The 21,134-nt window shown below is 48.4% G+C and overlaps 1 protein-coding gene across 4 annotated transcripts in view; it reads left to right on the top strand.

Annotated features, from left to right (window-relative positions):
* Positions 1-11,761: 11,761 nt before the first annotated feature.
* FLT1 (fms related receptor tyrosine kinase 1) overlaps positions 11,762-21,134 on the top strand; it is a 144,327-nt gene continuing 134,954 nt past the window's right edge. For all 4 annotated transcript variants that reach the window (XM_061993172.1, XM_061993188.1, XM_061993162.1 and 1 more), the window contains exon 1: positions 11,762-12,049. In XM_061993172.1, coding sequence (XP_061849156.1) covers positions 11,992-12,049 — 58 coding nt within the window. In that variant the 5' untranslated portion in view covers positions 11,762-11,991. The remainder of the gene's footprint in view (positions 12,050-21,134) is intronic.

The following is a 21,134-nucleotide window of genomic DNA, read 5'->3' as shown; positions in this document are numbered from 1 at the left end:
AAAAAATGTAAACTCAGCAGGAACTTAAGCTGGAAATTGGAAGAAATTCTCTAAAGTACAGGAATAAAGTTCTGATACAACTTTTCTTTAGAAAGAATTGGGACAGGAAAAAAAAATCTAAGCAATTACCATTGTTTACTAAAGAAATCAGAGTTGTAGGAGCAACCTGTGTGTACCTACATGGTTTCTAGCTCACCAAAAATGTTCCTTCTCCCTTTGGAATCTGTTGGCAAGTTTTAATTAAAGCTGACATAAAGGAATAGTTTTTAAAGCTAATTATAGTCCTAGTTTTCATGACAGTAGGGACTAGATAGAGAGAACCCACGTGAGAACCAACTGTGAGAAAGGCTTTGGTGTGAACTCATACCATAATAATCACCAGTATGTCCCTGGCCTCACTGGGGCATTTAAATGCTTTATGAACACTTACCCATGGGAAAGGCATTGAGCAAAGCTCACACTTTCTCAAACACAAAAACCTCAAGCTACATAGGAAACCAGATTTCCGTAGTTCCTGTGGTCACAGCACTACATTTCTAGCACCTGATACAGAGTGAAAGGAATTGAACAATATATCTGTCTGCAGAAGAACTGGTTTTGATGACTTGACCAAGGAATTAATTCTCTGACCCCATAGATTGTGTTGTATGAAGTCAGACCCATCATTTCATCCTTACGTGACCTCCCAAATTACTGTATTTATGCAGATTTACCTCTTACAAAGCAGATAAACTGACACCTTCAGCTGGAAGAGATTTTAAAGAGCTTGAACTAGATCTATTACTAATGAGGGGGGTAGGGTTGGAGTTATATTGATGATGAACAGTTACAAATTTGCCCCCATCTGGTTGTATCAATTATTTCAAATGCACTGAAATTTTTGCAAGGTTTGTACTGTTCTGAGAAACCACAGGTAGAGGAGAGATTACCTCTTGGGTGGGTTTTTTTGTTTCACAGTTACAAAATATTTCTGTGGCAACTTCAACAATAGCTTTCATGGAACAGGAAAAACAAAGAGTTTATTTTTAGGTGTTCATTTGGTGTATTCTATCCCTTAGGGCTGTGCCTATTTCCTCTCTTAATAAGCTTCATCCATCTCACCAAAATGATGGGCACCTTAAACTCATTGCTGACTGAATCCAGTGTAGATGACCAGCTGTTTCCCAAGGATCTAAATTCATCTAAATGTTTGGCCTTGCATTTTGCCACAAAGAGCTCAGACATGTACAGACAGAGGTGAGAGCAAGGAAGGGATTCCACCCATTTCCAGTCCCTCCCCAAAGGAAGCCCAAGAAGCTAGGATAACTTGTTCTTCCATGGCTTGGTAGCAGATGTTCCAGCAGGCATTGTCTGATGCTCAGTGACCAGCCGTCACCAGTGGGCAGAAGAAACATATTAGTGGCATGACTGAATTCTGTTGTCAACTCCAAAAAACCCTTGAAAGCAGAAGGCACCTGAATGCACTCTTGTGCTCTGCCAGCTCATGATAATCTCCCTGCTGTTACCACTCCTGTGTCAGATGTACTTGCAGTTTCTCAGCATACTCTTAGGCTGTGAAATTTAAGCAGAACCTTTTCTCCTTACACTCCTTCTCCTGGTGGATTCTTAACTCCCAACTTGGACTTGTGAGTACACCCTAGCACCAATATTGAATAATCAAAGTAGGAACAGGAGCAGTAATAATGAAGGTAACTTAGTTCTTTGCCAGTGTCAGACTGTAGGTACTTACGTGACCTCTTACACAATCATGAGCAACTTTGTAAATTATCAGCTGTATTTAGACAACAACATCCCTCATTCTGATGGGAGTTAGGCACTTTAATGCTTTTAAAGATTTGTGCCTCTGGGGCTTGTTCCAGATAATAGAAATCTATGGAGAGTCTGTGGGAGATAAACTTGAATGGCAAACATCTAAGGACTGGGGGAAGGGCAGGCAGTACCACAGGCAGAAAGAGCGCAGATCTTCCTGCCAGCAGGATGCCTGGCCTGCACAGAAAGCCTGGACAGAGAGAGCTGACGTGGAAAAGGACAGTCTCTGAGGGAGCTAGGAACCATAGACCAGAGTTGGGCACGGTGTTAGAAACTGCAAACCCAAACCTTTGTCTCTCTGGAGGGAGGCAAGGGAGTGTGGATGCAGATCCAGGCTTGGAAGGCCACCAGTGATACTCACCATCATCCATCATCAATTTAGCAGTGAGCATCTTGCAAGTTACTGGGAACCTGATTATTTGGTTTACTTTGGGATTTTTGTTCTGTTTTGTTCTCATAAACAAATTAGGCAAGATTTAGGATTTTTTTTTAAAAAACCTACAATCTGTTTTTATACAGAATAATAATAATAATTCCTGAAAATTCCCCATATCATCTTTCCCTAAAATGCCTTTCAATCTACCTATCCACCTGTGTGAAGAGGAGCATTAGGTGTCCTTTTTGAAGGCAAATAGGCACATTTAAAGAAAATTATTTGCATTTTCTCATAATGAACTGCTGTCAGAGAGAGCTGCCAGGAAAGTCTGACCTGACCCTGCTGCTCTTGCTGGACATAGACTTCCCTTGGAAATGGGTTTTGTATCCCATTAAGAAAGGCAGGAACTTGCCTTTAATAAGAACTAATAAAAAAGTTTATAAGAACTATTTTGAGAATAAGAATTGTTCTTTCAAAAGCTCTTATAAAGAAAGATTAACTCAAAGAGTTATTTAACAAGACAGAGCATCAGCAACATTGAGGGAACACATATATCCAAAGATCCAAATTCCTTCTTTCAGACTGACGTATCCTTCTACAGTAGAAATAAGGCATTTTATTCTTTTATTACTTCATTACTTATTAAGGGAAATAGCGGTATTTTTCGAGCCTCTGACAGGAAAGTATTTCTCCCAAACTGCTTTTGGAAACACTGTGGCTCTTCTTCCGATGTCACTTCTTTTTTCCTGCGAAGAAGCTGCTGTGGCTTGCCGCAGTCCCAGCACCGTGTACTCCCTGCCCTAGCCGGAGTGGAGCTGAGCAGACCTCCCGGGGGATCCGGGCGGGAGGCGCCGGGGCAGCCCCGGCACCGACGGGGGAGATATTTACTCCTCCCCGGGAACCGAAGTTTTGTAAGTCATCTGCATTAAACAGGGGGAGAGTGGGCAGGAAAAGGCTCTTAATCCCTGGTGTCTTTGTTCCGGCTTGCACACATCGAAAGCAGGACTGAAGCCGTGTGACCTCTTTTTATGGAAAAGGAAAGGCACTTGGCGCATCCTGGCCTCTTGAACGGGGCTGGAGGCACGGCGAGGGGCACTCCAGTACCGGCCCGGGCCGGCGCATCGCCCCGCACACCGCACGCACACCGCACGCACATACCCTACGCGCACACCGCACGCACACCGCACGCAGATACCGCAGGCTCACACCGCACACGCACCGCACGCGCACACCGCACGCACACCTCACACATACCCGCTCAGCTCACGCTCTTTTTACATTTTTTTGTCCCCCCTCCCAAAGATCAAAAGCTCCTTGCTCCTGCAAAAGGACTATTTTCTCAGGCATCCTTCCCCACCACCGCTTTGTGAAAAGGACAATAGACTCCTGTGTCAGTGTTGTTGGCACCAGCCTTGCATAATACAGGAAGCAGCATTTCCTTTCGGGGGTGGAAAATTAACTTGGATCGTGCGTTTCTCTTTTTATTGCTGACCGTACACACCCCGGGAAATTCGGCTCGCTGGCTCTCGGGAAGGGAAGAGGCAGCAGCCTCCTCTCCGCATCCTCTCCGGCGCAAGGGAAGACCCCCGCGCGCCTCCGCTACCCGCGCCTCGCCCCGCCTTTACCCCCGCTCCTTCCCCTCCTGTCCCCCCGCCTTCCCTCGCCTGCCCCTCGCCTGTTCCCCCGCCCGGTGCAGTCCCCGGGCTCGGTGAGGAGGGAAAGGGGGAAGGTCCAGGGAACCGCAGGGACACCCTCAACTGACGGGGGGGAGCGGCGGGTTTGTCCCGCCTTGGGCTGAAGGTGCCGTGGGAGGCAGAGCGTCTCCGTGTTCTTTGAATGGGAATGCAGGCTGCTTGTCTCCTCCTTTGGGGAAGAAAGAAGAAAAAATAAAAAGGTTTGTTTCTAGACGGGAGAGTTAAAAAAAAACACAACAAAAACAATCATAGAGCTCTGCTCTTTCATAGTTGATGCTACCTGTAAAGTCTGACTCCATGAAATAGCTTTTAACCAGTTTCTTCGTTGCACAATGCTTGTCCCAGAAAGGCCACACACTTGTTAATAAAACATTAAAATGTCTTTCTAATCCATCTCTCCACAGGAGATGCTCAGCGCTGTATTGCAGGGTGGAAAAAGACAGAGTCAGTCCTGTATGGACATAGACCTTTTGGGGCAAAGGTCTGTGACCTCAAAAAGACTGTCTGTGAATAAAGTATAATACACATTCCACATTTTTTTCTTCAAATGATGTGTTTGTCATCGCCCCGTGGTGTTCGGGCAAACGGGGGTTTGGATTCAATGACTGCAGCCCAGTCCTGCCTTCTCCATCTTCCCTGTCTGTCCATTACCAGGACTGAGGAGACTTCAAGTGCAAACTCTGAGGCTTTCAAGAGAACTCCTGCCACCAAAGTCTTCTGGTCTGCTCTTCTTATTTTTCCCTTTTTGTCAACAGCAACCTCAGCCTCAGTTTCAGGAGATGAGTTGATAGTTTTGCAAGGTAAGGACATACATAAACTGTATCAGCAGTTCCTGGAACTTGTGAGATTAGTTTATGCACAGATCATTTTCCCTCTGAGACCTGTGCTGGATCCTGTCTGCCAGACCTAGTGACAAGAGACTGTTCCCAGACGGGATTTCAAAGCACCAGATGGGCAGCTCTGAGGCTTGCCGAGTCAGCAGGCAACCCTCTTCTGCCCCCATGTTGTGCTGATCTGCCAGTTATGGTTTTCCTGCACCAAAAGATGCAAAGTTATTAATTTCATAGCATGGAAATGACACTGAAGCATCACTAAGGTAATAAGCACCCATGTCACCACGAGTATCTTGTGGAACTGGAAGTGAAACAATCATTTCTCTATTCCTGTCATCTTGTTTCATTGTTTTTGCTGTTTGGCTTCATACTTTTTTTAAGCTTTCCTTTTTTATTTTTTCAAGGAAATGTAGAAGAGAACAATCTTAAAACTCTTGTCTTGAAATCATCTCCATTATGGCTGGACAACAAAAGAAAATCCAATTCTAGTGTGTTTCAGGGAGAGCTCTTTCACTCTCCTGGACTGGTGCAGCTCTCCTTTGTCTGTGAAACATCATCATGCTACTTGCAGATGGAGCTGCAGATAGCTCTGACATTGTTCTGGGCAAACGTTGCAGCTGGAGATAGCTCTGAGGAGGTTCTGGGCAAACATTGCAGTGGGCCCTGTCTTTCCACCTGCCTGATAGACTGGCATTGCTACTGATTTAGCCGAGTTGGACCTCCTAGGACCCAGAGCTCCAAACTTGCATGCCGAGTCCTCTCTCTTGAAATCACTCTGCTTGCAGTCATATGAGTGAACCAGAATATGGGGCAGGGAGTACACCAACCCTACTGTCTGGGGTACGTGTGGTGTAACCATAGGCATTACTCTGGTGCTGCAGGATCTTGACAGTGCTGCACGTATCCCACATCTCTCAGTACAGCTCCCAAGATACTCCTGTGAACATCATTTCTGTGGTCAGATAACTGTTTGCTTTTGTTCACATTTTGTTCACATCTGATTTGTTCCAAAATAATCAGGACATAGGCATTCATGTGCATCCCTGAGTCACCAGCTTCTCCACAAGCAGCAGCTGCCTGGACTCTTGGTGTGCAGGCCTGGTTTGTATTATGGTAAGGTAAACACTAAGTCTCCAGAGGCTAGTGTTTGGGGTGGTGAGAGGAAAAGAGCTCTTCGTTGGAAGGCTGGTTTTCTTTACATAGCCCAGTATTTTTTTGGGTAGTTTTCCCTTTTTGACATGTTTTGGTTTGGTTTTGTGGTTCTTTTGCTGACCTTCTGGTTGCCTTTCCCACTGAAATGCAGTGACCTTGGCCCAATTCCACAGGGAGGAGATGCAATCCATCCTTTCATGTGGTCCTGCCTCTTTCTAAACACTTACTAGTACTTTCATGTACTGAAAGGCACAAATATATCTCCTCCTGGATAAAGGGAAGAAGCGATGGCTGGGGACTGGATTTCAGATTCCTGGGAGATGAAGCTGAGAGTGCTACATCACCACCACTCTAACTGGCCTGTGCTGAAAGTAGGTCATTCCCATACTGCTGCAGGTGTGCATGCATGCAAGTGGGGTCCAGCACTTGTGGAAATGCTTGTTAGCATTCTTCTATTGTACTTGTGTTTTTCAGGGACAAAAAATTTTTGTTCCACTTATTTTCTTTTTTTTTTCCCCCTATTCAGTGAAATACTGCTGAATACACTTATAAAATCATTTGTGTAGCATTTTGAAAGAAAATGTGTATTGTAATAGAGTTTGGTTTTAGTAGAGGGGATAAAATCACTGGCATTCTGCTGTATGGTCCTGGCAGGAAGAGGAGATGCAGGCAGAGCCAAAATCATGTTGGATGTGCCAGGAACCAGTGAGGGCCAGCTGATTCCCAAGTGAGTCAAGGGCAGTAAAAAGGCTGGTGAGAGGAGTTGCTGCACCAGCAAGGATCCAGAAAGTGAAACAGCAAGTCCAGATCAGGATTAGGTCCAGACACAGCGATCAGGATCAGGCACTGCCTGGTGATTGCCCAGCGAAGTGACAGTGGTGGTACAAGACTGAGTGAGGATGTAGCTGCTGCAAACCATGGTGTAGCATAAGCAGGGACCAGTGGTATGACCTCAGTGTAAAAGTAGCGCCCAAGGGCCAGGAGAGGCAGATCCTCATCTCTACCTTTCTTCATGACAGTTACTGCCAGTAAAGGTGCTGTCCTTGTGCTGCCCCATCTAAGCTCCTCAGCTCAGCCCCTGAAACTCTTGAAAGATGGATACTCTCTAGGCCTGACTATTGCAGGAGCTCTCATTTATTAGCTTCCTAACTTCCCAATAAAGTCCCAGGTAATCTGATTATTTGCTCATGCCAGTTGACTAATTATGACAAAAAATGAGCAGCAGCAAGTTATGTGCTCCTGTTGCCTCTGCTTTCTGGAAACAGTTACACAGTTGCCTGTTTTTCCCACCCTCAAAAGTAGACCAAGCTTTGGTGCAGGTGAGAAATTTGGATGAAGAGGTGATGCAATCATTGCTCTGAGCTGTCGTCTCTTCAGCAAAGGATGGGCAACAGTGCTGTGAGGCTGTCCTGCAAGGACTAATTCTTTGCTATAGCTTTTGTCTGTCATTGTCACCCACACTGACTGGGTACAGAGCCAAGAGTCTCTCTAATGTAAGGTAAAGCTCACCCTTGCTGAGGGAAAGCACAACCACAGCAGTAGTTTATGTCTCTGCGTGCACTTCCCTATGCATGTTCCTGGCAGGCAGGTCTACGTAGCTGTTCCAGTAAACACTGTAGCACAGAGAAGAGGTCTCAGCTTTTATTTTCCCCACAGTCCTGGAGAAAACTAAAGAACTCTGCTTTGGTTTACATGCAACTTTCAATCTAGTGGGCAAGTCCAAATAACAGCAGTGGCTAAAGTGATAATGATGATGGTAAATGGGATTTAATTGATAAGGTGCTGCTTAAACCCTGTTCCTGTTCTAGGGAGACGGGATCAGAGGATGTCAAAATAATGGTGATTGAAAACACCTCATTGAGAAGAGAGAGGAAAACAGCATCAGAGAAAGACCTTGGATAGAGCAGACATGATCCATCTCACCTAGGATCTTGCTCCAGGTGACAGCCTCCTCAGTTGTTAGGTCAGACTGAAATGCTTCAATATTCTTTCAGTTGTCACAGTTCACTGGGTCTCCTGTTGTCGGGATGTGCTGGAAACTGTCACAGTGAAACAACCTAGGTTTCCACTGGCATTCCATAGAAAGCAGGCAAGTTACAACCTGGATTATTTCACTAAACTTTTTTACTCTGAGCCCCAGAAATGGCTGTGAATCCCAGAAACAGTTCCGCTAGTGCAAGTGACAAGGAACAAGGGACTATGGGATGGATAAGGTTCGTGCTGGTGAAGAGTGACCATTGGATCCTTCCTCACTTGCTCTGAAAGAAATTGTAATGTTTTCAGGTGACTGAAATATTGCTTTGCTTAAATTGTTGGTCTGGTCCCAGGAGCACCCAATCCTCTTAGAACACTTGGCTGATGCAGATTCCTCAGAAGACCTGCAGAGGGAGACCCAATCTGCTCTGCTTTGACATCTTCTCTCCCAGCGGCTGGAGCTTGGGACCATCTCAAAGGCAGCTTAGTCTGTCCTGTGAGATGTCTACTTCTTTTCTGTGAGTACAAAGATCTACAGATATCATGAGGCCACTCAGCTGTAACTCTGCCCCATGCAGTGCTATGGGCAGGCACCTGGTGTGCAGATCTGGCAGGTGGTAGCCTTTTGTGTCATGCTCTGAACATTGGAACCAATGCCATAAGGAGCTATTTTGAGTACCAGTGCAAATAAAAAATTGCTTCCATGACTGGAAGGAGTCAGGTCAGGTTAGGAGCTGCTGGTCTGAGTGGGATTTTCCAGGCTTTTTATTTTTGCCAGGTCCACAGGAACTGTCCAAGCAATTCCTCCCTGGAGACTTGTCTAAAGCCTCAACTCAGGATGTTCCAAGTGCCCTAATTCCAATGGGGAGTAGAATCCACAGCCTCAGGATGTGTCCCAACAACTTGACTAAGTCATATCCGGGTTGAGAGGAGTCTCCACCCCACCTAACTCTTGGAGCCAGACATGCAAGAGTCATAAAGACTAGCAGAGAGCAGACAAGAAGTAATGCCCTGGTTAAATAGTCAGCTAGTGTTAAATAGTCCTGTGTTCTCAGGGTGGTGTTTGTGTTTCTTTGCATCATGGTAGTCTGCTGCTCAAGGTGGACCTAGGAGCTGAATGCCCCAATGACTTGTCTTCTCAATTTCCTATTGCTCATTTTCTGTGTTGTTCCAATGAGTCTTGTTGGCCAGGGAGGGGTACAGGATGCCTATTGGAGAGCTGGTGCTTTTGCTGCCTGAAAACTGATCAGCTTAGTGTCAGACGTATGGGTTGTTCAAGCAAAAGGCTTGGTAGAAGCCATCTTCCTCCAGAGTAAGGTAAAATTCAACAACTCAAGGGACTGCTGGGTCACAAGGGAAAACAGATGTTTACAGATTGTTCCTCCTCTCTCTTTTGTGGCTTCTCTAGTACTGGAGATTGAGCAGATGATCAGCCTTGCAGCAAGGATGTTTGCCTGATATATTTCAAAGAAGGCATACCCTCAGCTGCTAAATTTGGCTGATTTCCTTTCTAGTATTTAGTAACAGTCTTTTAAACAAAGGCTAGGAAAAGGACATTTTGCACATTTCAGAGCTGAAGGGAACAGAATAACAGTTATGCATCCTTTATTCCAAGGAAAAAAATTGTCCTCACATATGCCACCACTTAGCATCAGACCAAGGCCTGAGATTCTGGTATGAAGAAATCGTATTGCCTGCAGGATGGACATTTGCCTGAGACAGGTCTGTAACCAGCTCCTTAGTGTTTGTTTGGCCATAGCACCTAAACCACTCTTCCAAATAATTTCTCACCCAATTAGGTGTTGCCAGTTACATGGTAGTATGCTAAAAATGAGATAAAATAGGTTCCATGCAACCCCCCCTCATACACACACTGTCCACCTGTCCAGGTGCTACAGCTTACGTGTTTAGAGGTGCCTTTCATCTAGTTCCAGGCACAGGCTTCCCACCATACCTTCATTTTGCTTTATGAGAATGTCTGCTGCCTCTTTTCTTCCCTGTATCTCAGTGCTAGGCTCTTATCAGACATCACGCAGGCTCCACATATCCTCTCACCCAGGCTTTAGCACACGAAGAGTGTTGAGGGGTTAGGAACAGTTCTTCAGGTTTAGCCTCCCCGATCCTGAGCTCCTTGAGTGGGTCGGGAGCTGATGACATCCATTGGAGAGGGAAAGAGGTATGTCTTGCCAAAGTGCTGTGGTCTTTGGAGGGCCATGACCGAATGCAGCTGTGATGTAGGAGGTGTGAAGAGGGTGGGGAAGAACTGGTGTGGCATGGCTGCTGAACTTGTGTTGAGGCCTGCATCATCTCAGACTCAGCACGTACTCAGCACTGGGTAGATCAAAGGCAGGGACATACAGTTCCCTCAGCTCCTTCCACAGGGAGCCCTTGCTTCTAGGGGGTCTGAGCTGTCAGGATGCCCAGTGTCCCAGTTCTGGTTGGTCTGTCCTCACTGGTTGACTGTTTTCCCAGCTGCTGTCCTTTCCACTGAAGGAGGTGATTTCTTATGAGTCATCCTCTTTGGGAAAAAAAACCCTCTGGGTTCTTCTCCCCATGGTGTGGGCAGATGAGGGCGAAGGTATCCATAACTATTTTATTTTCAAGGTCTCAGCTGGAGACAGGAAGATAGTAGAATCCAGGCTTAAATTCTGAGCTTGGGCTGTCACTTATGAAGAGGAGTTGGACAGAAGCATGCAGGAAATATTCTCACAGGCTTAAAAATTTGAAAGTTAAACAGATCTCAAGTTAAAAACAACACCAACTTCTCGTCAGGTTTTTTTTTTTGTTGTTTTTTTTTTCTTGCACAGGATGGTCTGGTGGGACACAGGAGTTCTATTTCTGGCCCTTGTCACCAGCTTCCTATGACCTTGGACTAGCCGTCTAACCTCTCTACATGCCTCCACTTCCTTCTTTGTAAAATGTGGGTGATCATATTTACCTGCCCTATGCAGAACCTCTTGCGACTTGTTTCATAGCATGGGAATATAGGAAAGGCTATACTGGGTCAAACCAAAGACCTGATTCATCCAATAGCCTTTCTCTGGCTGCACAGGGGAAAAGTGGAAACATGGGTCTGGAGTTTTGTCGTCACAAGCTCTCTTCTGGTGTTTCACAAAACAGAACACCTATGGAAAACATAAGGTAAGTGCACAGGAAGGATAAATATATTTCTAGGGTAGTCCTAGGGTCAGCGAAGGCAGTCTGGCAGGGCAGACTCCTGGAGCATCCTTAGCCAGTGCTGCCCCTTCCTGGCATCCCTGCTCGTAGTGCACGGTGCTGCTGACAAGGGACCCACGCTGGTTCGGGTCAGATCCCACGCAGGGCAGCCTGCACTGCTGCTCCTCCCCAGGGAAGGAGGAGAGAGGAGCCCCGGCGCCCCGGGGCACGGGCAGTGCTTTGGGGAGCTCCGATCATCACGCCCGACGGCCGGAGAAGGGCTGTGCGGCAGCGGCCCGATATAGCTCCCGGCCCAGGAGCCGCAACAGGGATGGAGCGCTGCTAGGGTCTTCTTGCGAAGCAGGAGAGAGGCTTTGCGGGACAGGGAGACCCAGAGCACAGCCTTTGGTCAAGGAATCTTAAGGCCGGTACGTGCCCTCCCCGCAGGAGCCCGGCGGCGAGCGGGCAGTCAGCCAGCCCTGCTCCCCACCCCGGCAGCGCAGTGGCTACGGCAGCTGGAAAGTCCCTAGCGCCGGGCTCCGGCGGGAGGGCACGGCCGGGCTCGGCGGGGGCCGGGAGACACGCGGACGAGCAGCCCCTTGCCCGCCGGGCGTGCGGGCGGCCAGGCGGGCGGGGGCCGCGTCCCGGGAGGGCGTGCTCCCGGCGGAGGATGTGGGCCGGGGGGGGCGGAGAGGTGCGCCGTGAGGGGTGGAGAAGTTATAAATCTGCGAGGCAGGGGCTGGCTGGCAACTGATGTCCGCGGGAGGTGAAGCCGGCAGGACGGGTCTCAGCGGACACTCCCTTTCCGCGGGCCGGGGCGGGCGGGGAGGGCTCGAGGGCTGCTGGATGCGGATTCCGCGCCGCGCTGCGCCGTTATCTCCGCCACCGCGGGAGGAGCCTGGGACCGAGGAGAGCCGGTCGGAGTTCAGCCGGCGCCTCCGCCTCCGCCTCGCTGCCGTCGGCAGGGAAAGAGCCCTGCGCTCCCGCGGGCAGGACCATGCCCCTCCAGCTGCTCTCAGGGACCGTGCTGCTGGGAGCCGCCCTACTGCTCGCAGGTAAGGGTCCGCCGGGACCCGCTGCCCCATCCAGCTCCTGCTCTCCGCGACCTGCCCTGTGCGATGTGCCTCCTCGGCGGCGCTTCCCCCGCCCCTGACCGCTCCTGCCTCACCCCGCTCGTCGGCCAGTGCCGGCGGGCACCTGCCTCCCCTCCGTCCCTCTCCCCTGGTTACGGCCGGGTGGAGCGATCCCCGATTTTCAGAGTCGAGAAACGCCGCATCCCGAGTGGTCATGAGCTGCCGGAGCTCCGGCGGTGTGCTCCGCGAGCGGCCCGGGACCGGAGCCCCGGGGGTGCCGGCCGTGCGGACCTGCCGTGCCTCCCCTCCTCTGGGCAAGGCGGCGCGGAGGCGAGCCCCTCCAGGGCCCCAGGCACAGCCGTTCCGCGATATGTCCGAACCGGCGCATCGGCGGAAAGAAGGCACGTCTTGGCCGCAGGGCAGGTTTTTTGATTCCTCGCTTTGTTTCCAAGTGTCAGCCTCTCCCAGTTCTGCCCATGAAGCGGAAAAGTTGCCCATTTCCTTCGAAAAAGTCCAAGAGCTGCCGCCTCCCGCCCGGGCAGGACGGCAGAGCATCGGCCGCGTCTTCCTGCCGGGGGCGGCCGCGCGGGTACCCGGCTTGGGTCTCTCTGGAGAGTGGCGTGGAGCTGCTCGCCGGAGCTTGCATCCCGCAGCGCTTCGTGTGCCACGATGGATCGGTTCACATGTGCCTTTCTCCAGCGAGTTTTATTTCACTTTGAGCGAGGAGCCGGTCCTGTTGGGCCTGCTGAGTGGGAAGCGCATCCCAGCAGTGTGTTGCCGGTCACCTGGGAGCAGGGATGCGTGGGGGCCGCCAAGGGCCGATCCTGCTTGGGCTCGTCGCACCACACGGCGTGGAGCGGATCGGTGGTCCGTGTCACGCACGGGGCTCCCATGTGCAGGCGGCTTCCGCGGGGGCAGCACGCAGCATGGCCGGGCTCGGCGACCGGCGGGCAGCGAGAGCGAGTCCCGACGGGGGAGGGGAAAACCCGAGACCCACTCGGGACGGGCGTCGAGGCCAGCGGCCGAGCAGTGCGGCGTTTCTGCGGTTAGCGCGGCGGCCGCCCGACCCGTCACGCTCCACCACGCAAGCGGGCAGAGGCGCGGGCTGCCCCGCACCTGAGTCCCGGGAGCGGTCCCTGCGCGGCGCGGTGCCCCACTGTACCCGCGGTGTCCGCCGGAGCGGTCCCGCAGCGGTGTCCGGTGTACCCGCTGTGCCAGCCGGAGCGGTGTCCGGTGTACCCGCTGTGCCCGCCGGAGCGGTCCCGGAGCAGTGTCCGGTGTACCCGCTGTGCCCGCCGGAGCGGTCCCGGAGCAGTGTCCGGTGTACCCGCTGTGCCCGCCGGAGCGGTCCCGGAGCAGTGTCCGGTGTACCCGCTGTGCCCGCCGGAGAGGTCCCGGAGCAGTGTCCGGTGTACCCGCTGTGCCCGCCGGAGAGGTCCCGGAGCAGTGTCCGGTGTACCCGCTGTGCCCGCCGGAGAGGTCCCGGAGCGGTGTCCGGTGTACCCGCTGTGCCCGCCGGAGAGGTCCCGGAGCAGTGTCCGGTGTACCCGCTGTGCCCGCCGGAGAGGTCCCGGAGCAGTGTCCGGTGTACCCGCTGTGCCCGCCGGAGAGGTCCCGGAGCAGTGTCCGGTGTACCCGCTGTGCCCGCCGGAGAGGTCCCGGAGCAGTGTCCGGTGTACCCGCTGTGCCCGCCGGAGAGGTCCCGGAGCGGTGTCCGGTGTACCCGCTGTGCCCGCCGGAGAGGTCCCGGAGCGGTGTCCGGTGTACCCGCTGTGCCCGCCGGAGAGGTCCCGGAGTGGTGTCGGGTGTACCTGCTGTGCCCGCCGGAGCGGTCCCAGTGTACCCGCTGTGCCCGCCGCGGCGGTCCCGCAGCGGTGTCCTCTGTACCCTCGGTACCCGCAGCAGCGGTCCCGGAGCAGTGCCCAGTGTACCCGCTGTGCCCGTCAGAGTGGTCAAGGCACGGTGTTCAGGCGCTGCCCGTGCTGGCGGCCGGCAGCAGCCATGTCTCGAGCTGCCCGGGAGGAGAGTTGACGGTACCACTCCAAGAAGACGTTTTCCTGCTCGGGAAGTGCTGATTCATCAGCTTTGATACAGATACATTGGGGTTTCTTTTTGTTTGATTTGGGTTTTTTTTTTCCTCTTTCTTTTCCCCAGGAAAGTGCTAATTTCCCTATATTATTTGTCTCTGCTAAGGAGGTACTTATGCCCAAGAAGGAATAGGCACAGACTTGAGACACCCACCCTGGATACAGGAAATATGGGTTCAGATCCTTGCCAGGCTTCCTTCACAGCTTGAGCTTGAACTTCAGCATCCCACTCCCATATGGGCTCCTCCAGTGACCAGCTATGCTGGGAGACTGGTTTCCTGCTTCCTGTTGGAAAGGTTTTCCATTGTGCAAACCATGGCAAAACCACTGCCCAGGGAGAAGGTGGACCTTGTGAGCTAAGAGACCCTGGTTCACCTTCCTGTTCCAGAGACTGAGGGACATGCGCACCCTGTCAGTTCCAATGGGAAAAGCTTAGGTTGTTCAGGGGAAAAGCTGGTGCTCTGCATGCTGGGAGCATACCTCTGAGGGTTGGCTCAGGCATGGTAGACAACAGAAGGATGCTTCTCTGTAGTCTGGTTGAGACTATTATTTACAAATATTTTTCTGGAAATTCATATTCCTCCCCTGCCCCATCCTTAAATGTGTAAGAGTATGTGCTCCAAAGCAGAATGCAGACTTTTTCAAACTCTTTGTCTCTGTTTCATTGTCTTTCTTTTGGAAAGAAATTAATCCTTTCACAGCTTGACTTGGACATCCTGGATAAGTTGATCACACTTCTTCTGGATCAGTGTTAAAAATCTCTATTCTTCTACTCATATGGAGACTTTGAAAGTTACTGATGAAGTGGTTAGATGTTTTGTATCACATTTTTCTCTGTGCTTTTCATCCCATTTCACCTTCCTTCACTGCTTCTTTACCAAGAACTCTTACTCAGGCTGTCCAGCACTTCCCAATTCAAGTGTTCATGATGAAACTTGATTCATCACCACTGTATGGTCCACTCTTGCAGTTCAGTCTCTGTGGGTGTCTGCTGAGCTTCCATTTACTGATGGGTACTAGAGGAGAATCACAGACATAGTCGATGATTCAGGAGTTATTAGAGAGAGTTTCATAAGGAAGTGACAGAAGGAGGTCCTTTAGCTTATATGTGTCTATTTAATAATTTCATTTTGCCTAAAGCAATATGCAGTTTTCAAGCTGTGAGAGTCCCTATTAGAAAAATGAATTTAAGGAAATTATGTGGGGTTTTTTTTGTTATATGAGTGCTGGACATTTCATCTCTCTTATATTTCTATGCACACACATATTTTGACAGATGTGGGAAGGGATGCTACCTTTGTCTGTGTTTTGCATAGTACTCACATGTTTCCTTGATAGCTGACACATATTTATTCCACAAATTATATTGCATACATATATGCTAAAGACTGTACACATAGTGGTTGACTTGAAAGCGTTGTAGCCATATTAAGTTCAATCTCCCAGTGCTAGACTTTGTATGACAATAAGTTTAATCAATAGCTTTTGTCAATGTGAAAGTCTCGGTTTAAACCCTGAAAAGATCAGATTCTGCAGCCTGGATCAATGATTATGTTGCCACATTTTCAGAAAAAAAACAATTGATAATTTGACTGTATTTCCATGTTTCTACACAGAAGCAATACCTCACAATTAGCAGCTGGAAGGTAAATAAACTCTACTACAATCTTATCTGTGAACAGTACTGTATGAATCTACAGTTACTCCAGCTGGAACTAGATCATCAAAATCCCCAGTGAGTGATGGACTTTTCAATTTCACGACCAGCTGGAAAAAATGATGGAAGAATTTCCAGGTCAAATGTAATCAGCACTGAGGTTAATTTCTTGCAATAACTAACCTGACTTCTCCAAAAGTGCTGTTCAGATGGAAGTTCATACGTTAAGGTCTCAATTTGATTTCAGTACTTAGCTGAAACGCTGTGCATACACACAGATACATGGGTCTGATTTGGGATTAGGGCTGGAGAGCTTAATGGAGTGCAGAAAAACTGCGTTTCTCATTTGTCTGGAACTTCATGGAAACTGGGCTCCCTTAAAAATTACAGACTACATTGGCATAAGACAGAAGAGTCAGATCCTGCTGTTTAACACAGGTTTTTAAAAAATGAGTGCATGGAGTTTAAGTATCAGACTTTCTCCTGTTGCTACAGAAAATCACTTAGGTCACTTACTGCTCTTTTATCAGACAGATGTTTTGCTCGACACAGAGGTAGATCTTATTCCTTTATAGCTGGTGTAAATCTGGAGCAGTTCCTTTGGGCTAGGCTAGCATCTTCCAGTTCTATTGCTCATACTGGAGGAAACCAGGACTTGGCCTGTGCCCTAGTAAACATTTTTAAATACAGAAGCACCTGATACATTTAGAACCCTAAACATTTGCTACTGGAGAGATTGGAAGATTTTTTTTTTTGGCAGTGCTGTTTTTTTTAACGTGTGAACAGCAACGACCAAGCTGAACCTATTTTTTGTCAGATGTTTCAAAGACTGAAAGCAGTAGCCCTTTGTGCTGTGTGGGTGTAGAGCACAAAAGGAAATTGTCCGGATTTTCAGGACAGTTGCTGAGTCCTTACACTTTAATGTGGTTTGGAAACTTCAAGCACAATGTTTATCAACTTGATAGTTTTCATGTCCGACTGAGATTGGGAAAGGAAGAAGCTCAGCAGATGAGGGTTAAGGTTCGGCGTTTTAGAAGTCTATGTCCAGTGGGGCTGTGGTGGGGCTTTATCAGTGAAATTGTTCCTTTGAATTCCCTAAAGATAGGGGTTGGGACTTCCTGCTGTAGTCCCAGAGGGAATGGAAAATGGGACTGATGCAAGAGTAGCTGCACCACAGAGCGTAGGATACCCAACCACAGTCACCTCTGCTCTTGGAGACAAGGCTCTCCTACTGGTGAGAGACCTTCAAGAATCAAACTGCTCCCTCCACAGATGTGCTCCATCTCTAGACCTCAATTCTGCCCTCAGCAGTCTCTTTTCTTCCACTGTTAATACTTGTAAGAATGTGGGGAAATATTTCTGTGTGTATTCAAGCATGAATTCCATTCATGTTCAGCACTAGGCTCTTCTCTTTCTGTGTTTGTGGTATATATTCACAACACATTTTCCTGCAACTGTGAAACAACCTTTGGCAAGCACTCCCAGCTGGGAACGGCCTGACTTAAACCACCATGTGGGAACCACTCATCCTAAAATTGGTCCAGGGCTTGTCAGGAAGGTGCCCACGCAATGTTCTCCTCTCGAGATGCAGAAGTTCAGTTTCATTTCCCCACAGTTGTGGGGAAATCCTGGGGGTTAAAATAAAAAGATGTGCTGCAAATAGCAATTTGAAAAGTGAAAATACAAGCATTAGTGCTCTTTCCAAAGCCAAGTGTGGCAGAATTTTGAGCCTTTTGTGACTGACAGAATGAATTCATGCTGGAATTAAGCAAAGTGATAACAGATTGAGAAACACAAGGGTGAGGGGAAAGAGATTTGAAACCACAGTCCAGGGGTACTTTTGTCTGCAACTCAAGCCTTGAGCCATTGAGATGTATGTAGAAAGTTTGACCGAGAGCATGGATGACTGTTTCTTCTGTATTAAGTCATATTTGGTTTGGGTTTTTTGGTGGCACAGTGGGTGGATGATGATTTTGCTCATGACACATCTGTATTATTCAAGACCATGATAGATGTTTCTGGAACAGTTAGCTGATTTATTCCTTGTCTTTCTCAGACTTTTGTTTGGCTTGTGTTAATGAAAAAGCAAAAGGTTCATGTTCATGATGACCTGATTTTACTATCTGTTGTTTTTACATCAAATCCCAGTTGATTTTCATTACCAAAATCAATTGGTTTGTGTCCAGAACATTAAGTCACTCCTATAGCATATTTAGATAGAGCGCAGTCCAATGAGATGCTGTTGACAGTGATCTCTGTTCGCATGACTTTTCTGGATGGTGGGGCTGCCCTTCCAACATTTGTTGACATGTGTCACTAAGACTCCTGACTGCAATCCCTTTTAAGTTCTATTCCTTCTTTTGGAGATATGGCTTTGAAACAAGGTACTTTTTGCTGTTAGGGCAGCCGAAGGATGGGGAAGTGGTTAGAGGATGGCTGTCATCTAGGACTTCAGTGGGTTGAAGATGCTGTGGCAATGCAGTGACATTATTTCCATGCTGTGCCTGGAAGCAGGGGCAGAGAGGGCAGGGCATGGTGGCCTTTGCAGAGCTAGGGATCCACAAACAGATGTCTGTATTCTTTGGAGATTCCTTTGGGAAGCCCGTGTTCTGGGAACAGGACCCCCTGCTTAGCTCATGGTGAGCGGTGAGGGATGAGTGTGAGGGTGTTTCATGAGAGGAATTTCACAATTTCACATAGCTCGCCTAAGCATCCTTCCTGTGGGATTCTTCCCACAAGGAATTCACTCCTTTTGTTCCCCTTGTTGTTCCTCTCTGGAAAAACCTCTCATCAGAATCACCATCAACTAATCTTATCAGAAGCCTGAGAGTTGTCATCCTGGATCAGACAAGGGCTCTATTTAGCTTTGTGTCATGTGTCCAGTGCTATCCAACATCTGATCTTCAGGAGAGGTTCAAGGCACCTTGCAGGAAGCAGTTATCTGATAAAATTCTCCAGAGAGGAAATTTTTTTTTGACAGTGTAATCTAAAATTCACTACTATTTACTAAGAAACCAGGGGACTGAGGGTCAAGGAAACAAAAATTAGTGTCTGCCAAAATTTTGGTGTTGTCTATGTTTATGGCAAATGGATATAATATAGTAGGACTAATTTGCATGATATTGTATAATACAGAGAATTTTCTTCTGTTGTGCTGGTAGTGTTTGGGTGAAACCTTGTCTTTCTTTTTGGGTGAAACCTCATCTCGTCTTTGACACCAAAGTGGAAGGACAGACTGATTCCCCAGAAGGCTGTGCTGCCATTCAGCGGGATCTTGACCAACTTGAGAGTTGGGCTGGGAGGAACCTCATGAGTTTCAACAAGGCCAAGTGCAGAGTCCTGCATCTGGGAAGGAACAACCCCATGCACCAGTACAGGCTGGGGATTGACCTGCTGGAGAGCAGCTCTGCAGAGAGAGACCTGGGAGTCCTGGTTGACAATAAACTAACCGTGAGGCAGCAATGTGCCCTCGTGGCCAAGACGGCCAATGGCATCCTGGGATGCATCAAGAACAGTGTGGCCAGCAGGTTGAGGGAGGTTCTGCTTCTCTTCTACTCTGCCCTGGTGAGGCCTCATCTGGAGTCCTGTGTCCAGTTCTGGACTTCTCAGCTCAAGAGGGACAGAGAACTTCTGGAGAGAGTCCAGAGCAGGGCCACCGAGATGATCAGGGGACTGAACATCTTTCATATGAGGAAAGGCTGCAGGAACTGGGGCTGTTTAGTCTGGAGAAGACTGAGGGGAGTCTTATTAATATTTACAAATATCTAAATGATGGATGTCAGGAGGTTGGGACATCCCTTTTTTCGATGGTATCTAGCAACAGGACAAAGGGTAATGGGATGAAGCTGAAACACAAAGAGTTCCATTTAAACATAAGAAAAAACTATTTTACTGTTCAGGTGATGGAGCCCTGGCACAGGCTGCCCAGAGGGGTGGTGGAGTCTCCTTCCTTGGAGCTCTTCAAGATCCACCTGGACACATTCCTGTGCAACGTAATCTAGATGGACCGGCTTGAGCAGGGGGGTTGGACTAGATGATCTCCAAAAGTTCCTTGCAACCCCTACCATTCTATGATTCTATGATTCTGTGATTCTATGATTCTATGACTCTTTGTTGCATGCAGTGCTGCAATTAATGTTCCTCCTAATCTATATTATAAGTATTCATTATTGTAATTTCACAGAATCATAGAATGGTGGGGTTGGAAGGGACCTTTAGAGATCATCTAGTCCAACCGCCCTGCAGAAGCAGGGTCACCTAGGTCAGGTCGCATAGGAACATGTCCAGGCGGGTCTTGGAGACCTCCAAGGAAAGAGACTCCCCAACCCATCTGGGCAGCCTGTTCCACTGCTCCGTCAATGACACAGATTCTGTGCCGTTGATTTCCCAGTGGAAACTGAGGCAAAGGCAAGCTTGCCATAATCTTACTGTATATGCACCTACCATAGGCTTTGTGATTTAGATGTCATTTAATCGCAGAATGGATTTAACCTCTTAAGGGAGTCCTCTGTGCAGATCTTCCTGTTTCTTCTTATTGCTCTAGTTCAAATTGCTGTGTCTCATTCGTAATTTTCTCTTGTTTTGAACCCAGGGCTTTTACTTATACCTCTGTTTTATGTATTTAAGTAGGGTAGATGGAAAGTCAGTTTCTAGCTCTGTCCATTTATTTATTTATTTATTTTCATATTGGAGCATTACAGGATAGTTCAGCTGTAATGATGGAGTGTCAGAAACAATACCTGGCAGCCTTCAGCAAAGTGGGAATCCTGTAACTTTGCTTTACATTTTCTTTTATATAGCTCCTAACTGATTTCCATGTGCACAGCCGCAGATGAATTTGAGGCCTGTGTTGCTGACTGAGCTGACAGGTTGCTGGCGGGTGGGCAGTTTGTTTGTCTGTGTGAAATAGTCTTCCAATTCAGTGCTATTATACTGCTTAACATCTCCTGCCAGGGAATCTATAACAAATATTAAATCTATAACAAATTGGTAAAGAAATTCCATTTGGTCGAGACAATGGATTCCCTTAGTCTATATAGGAGTTCTAAATGATTTCAATGTCTGTTTTTAATGTATTTGCTTTGTCTTTATATCATATAAATACTTTCCTACTATGCTAGTTAATGGGGTAAACTTTTCTCAATAAATATTGAACTGATGATTACATGCTGGGATCTGTCATGGTGGAATTAGAGCAGAGGTGCAGTGGTTGCTGACATGTAAGTAAGTGATAGAGTAGATCTGATGGCTCACAGATGTCATATGGGTAGGGAGGGTTACCTACCTTCCTTTAAGTGTCACAGGCTTAATTGCGTGTGGAGGT

This window comes from Colius striatus, chromosome 1 (assembly GCF_028858725.1).
Source record: "Colius striatus isolate bColStr4 chromosome 1, bColStr4.1.hap1, whole genome shotgun sequence".
Taxonomy (NCBI): Eukaryota; Metazoa; Chordata; class Aves; order Coliiformes; family Coliidae; genus Colius; species Colius striatus.
The sequence above is the reverse complement of the archived record's forward strand: the minus strand, read 5'-3'. Positions and strand labels throughout refer to the sequence as shown.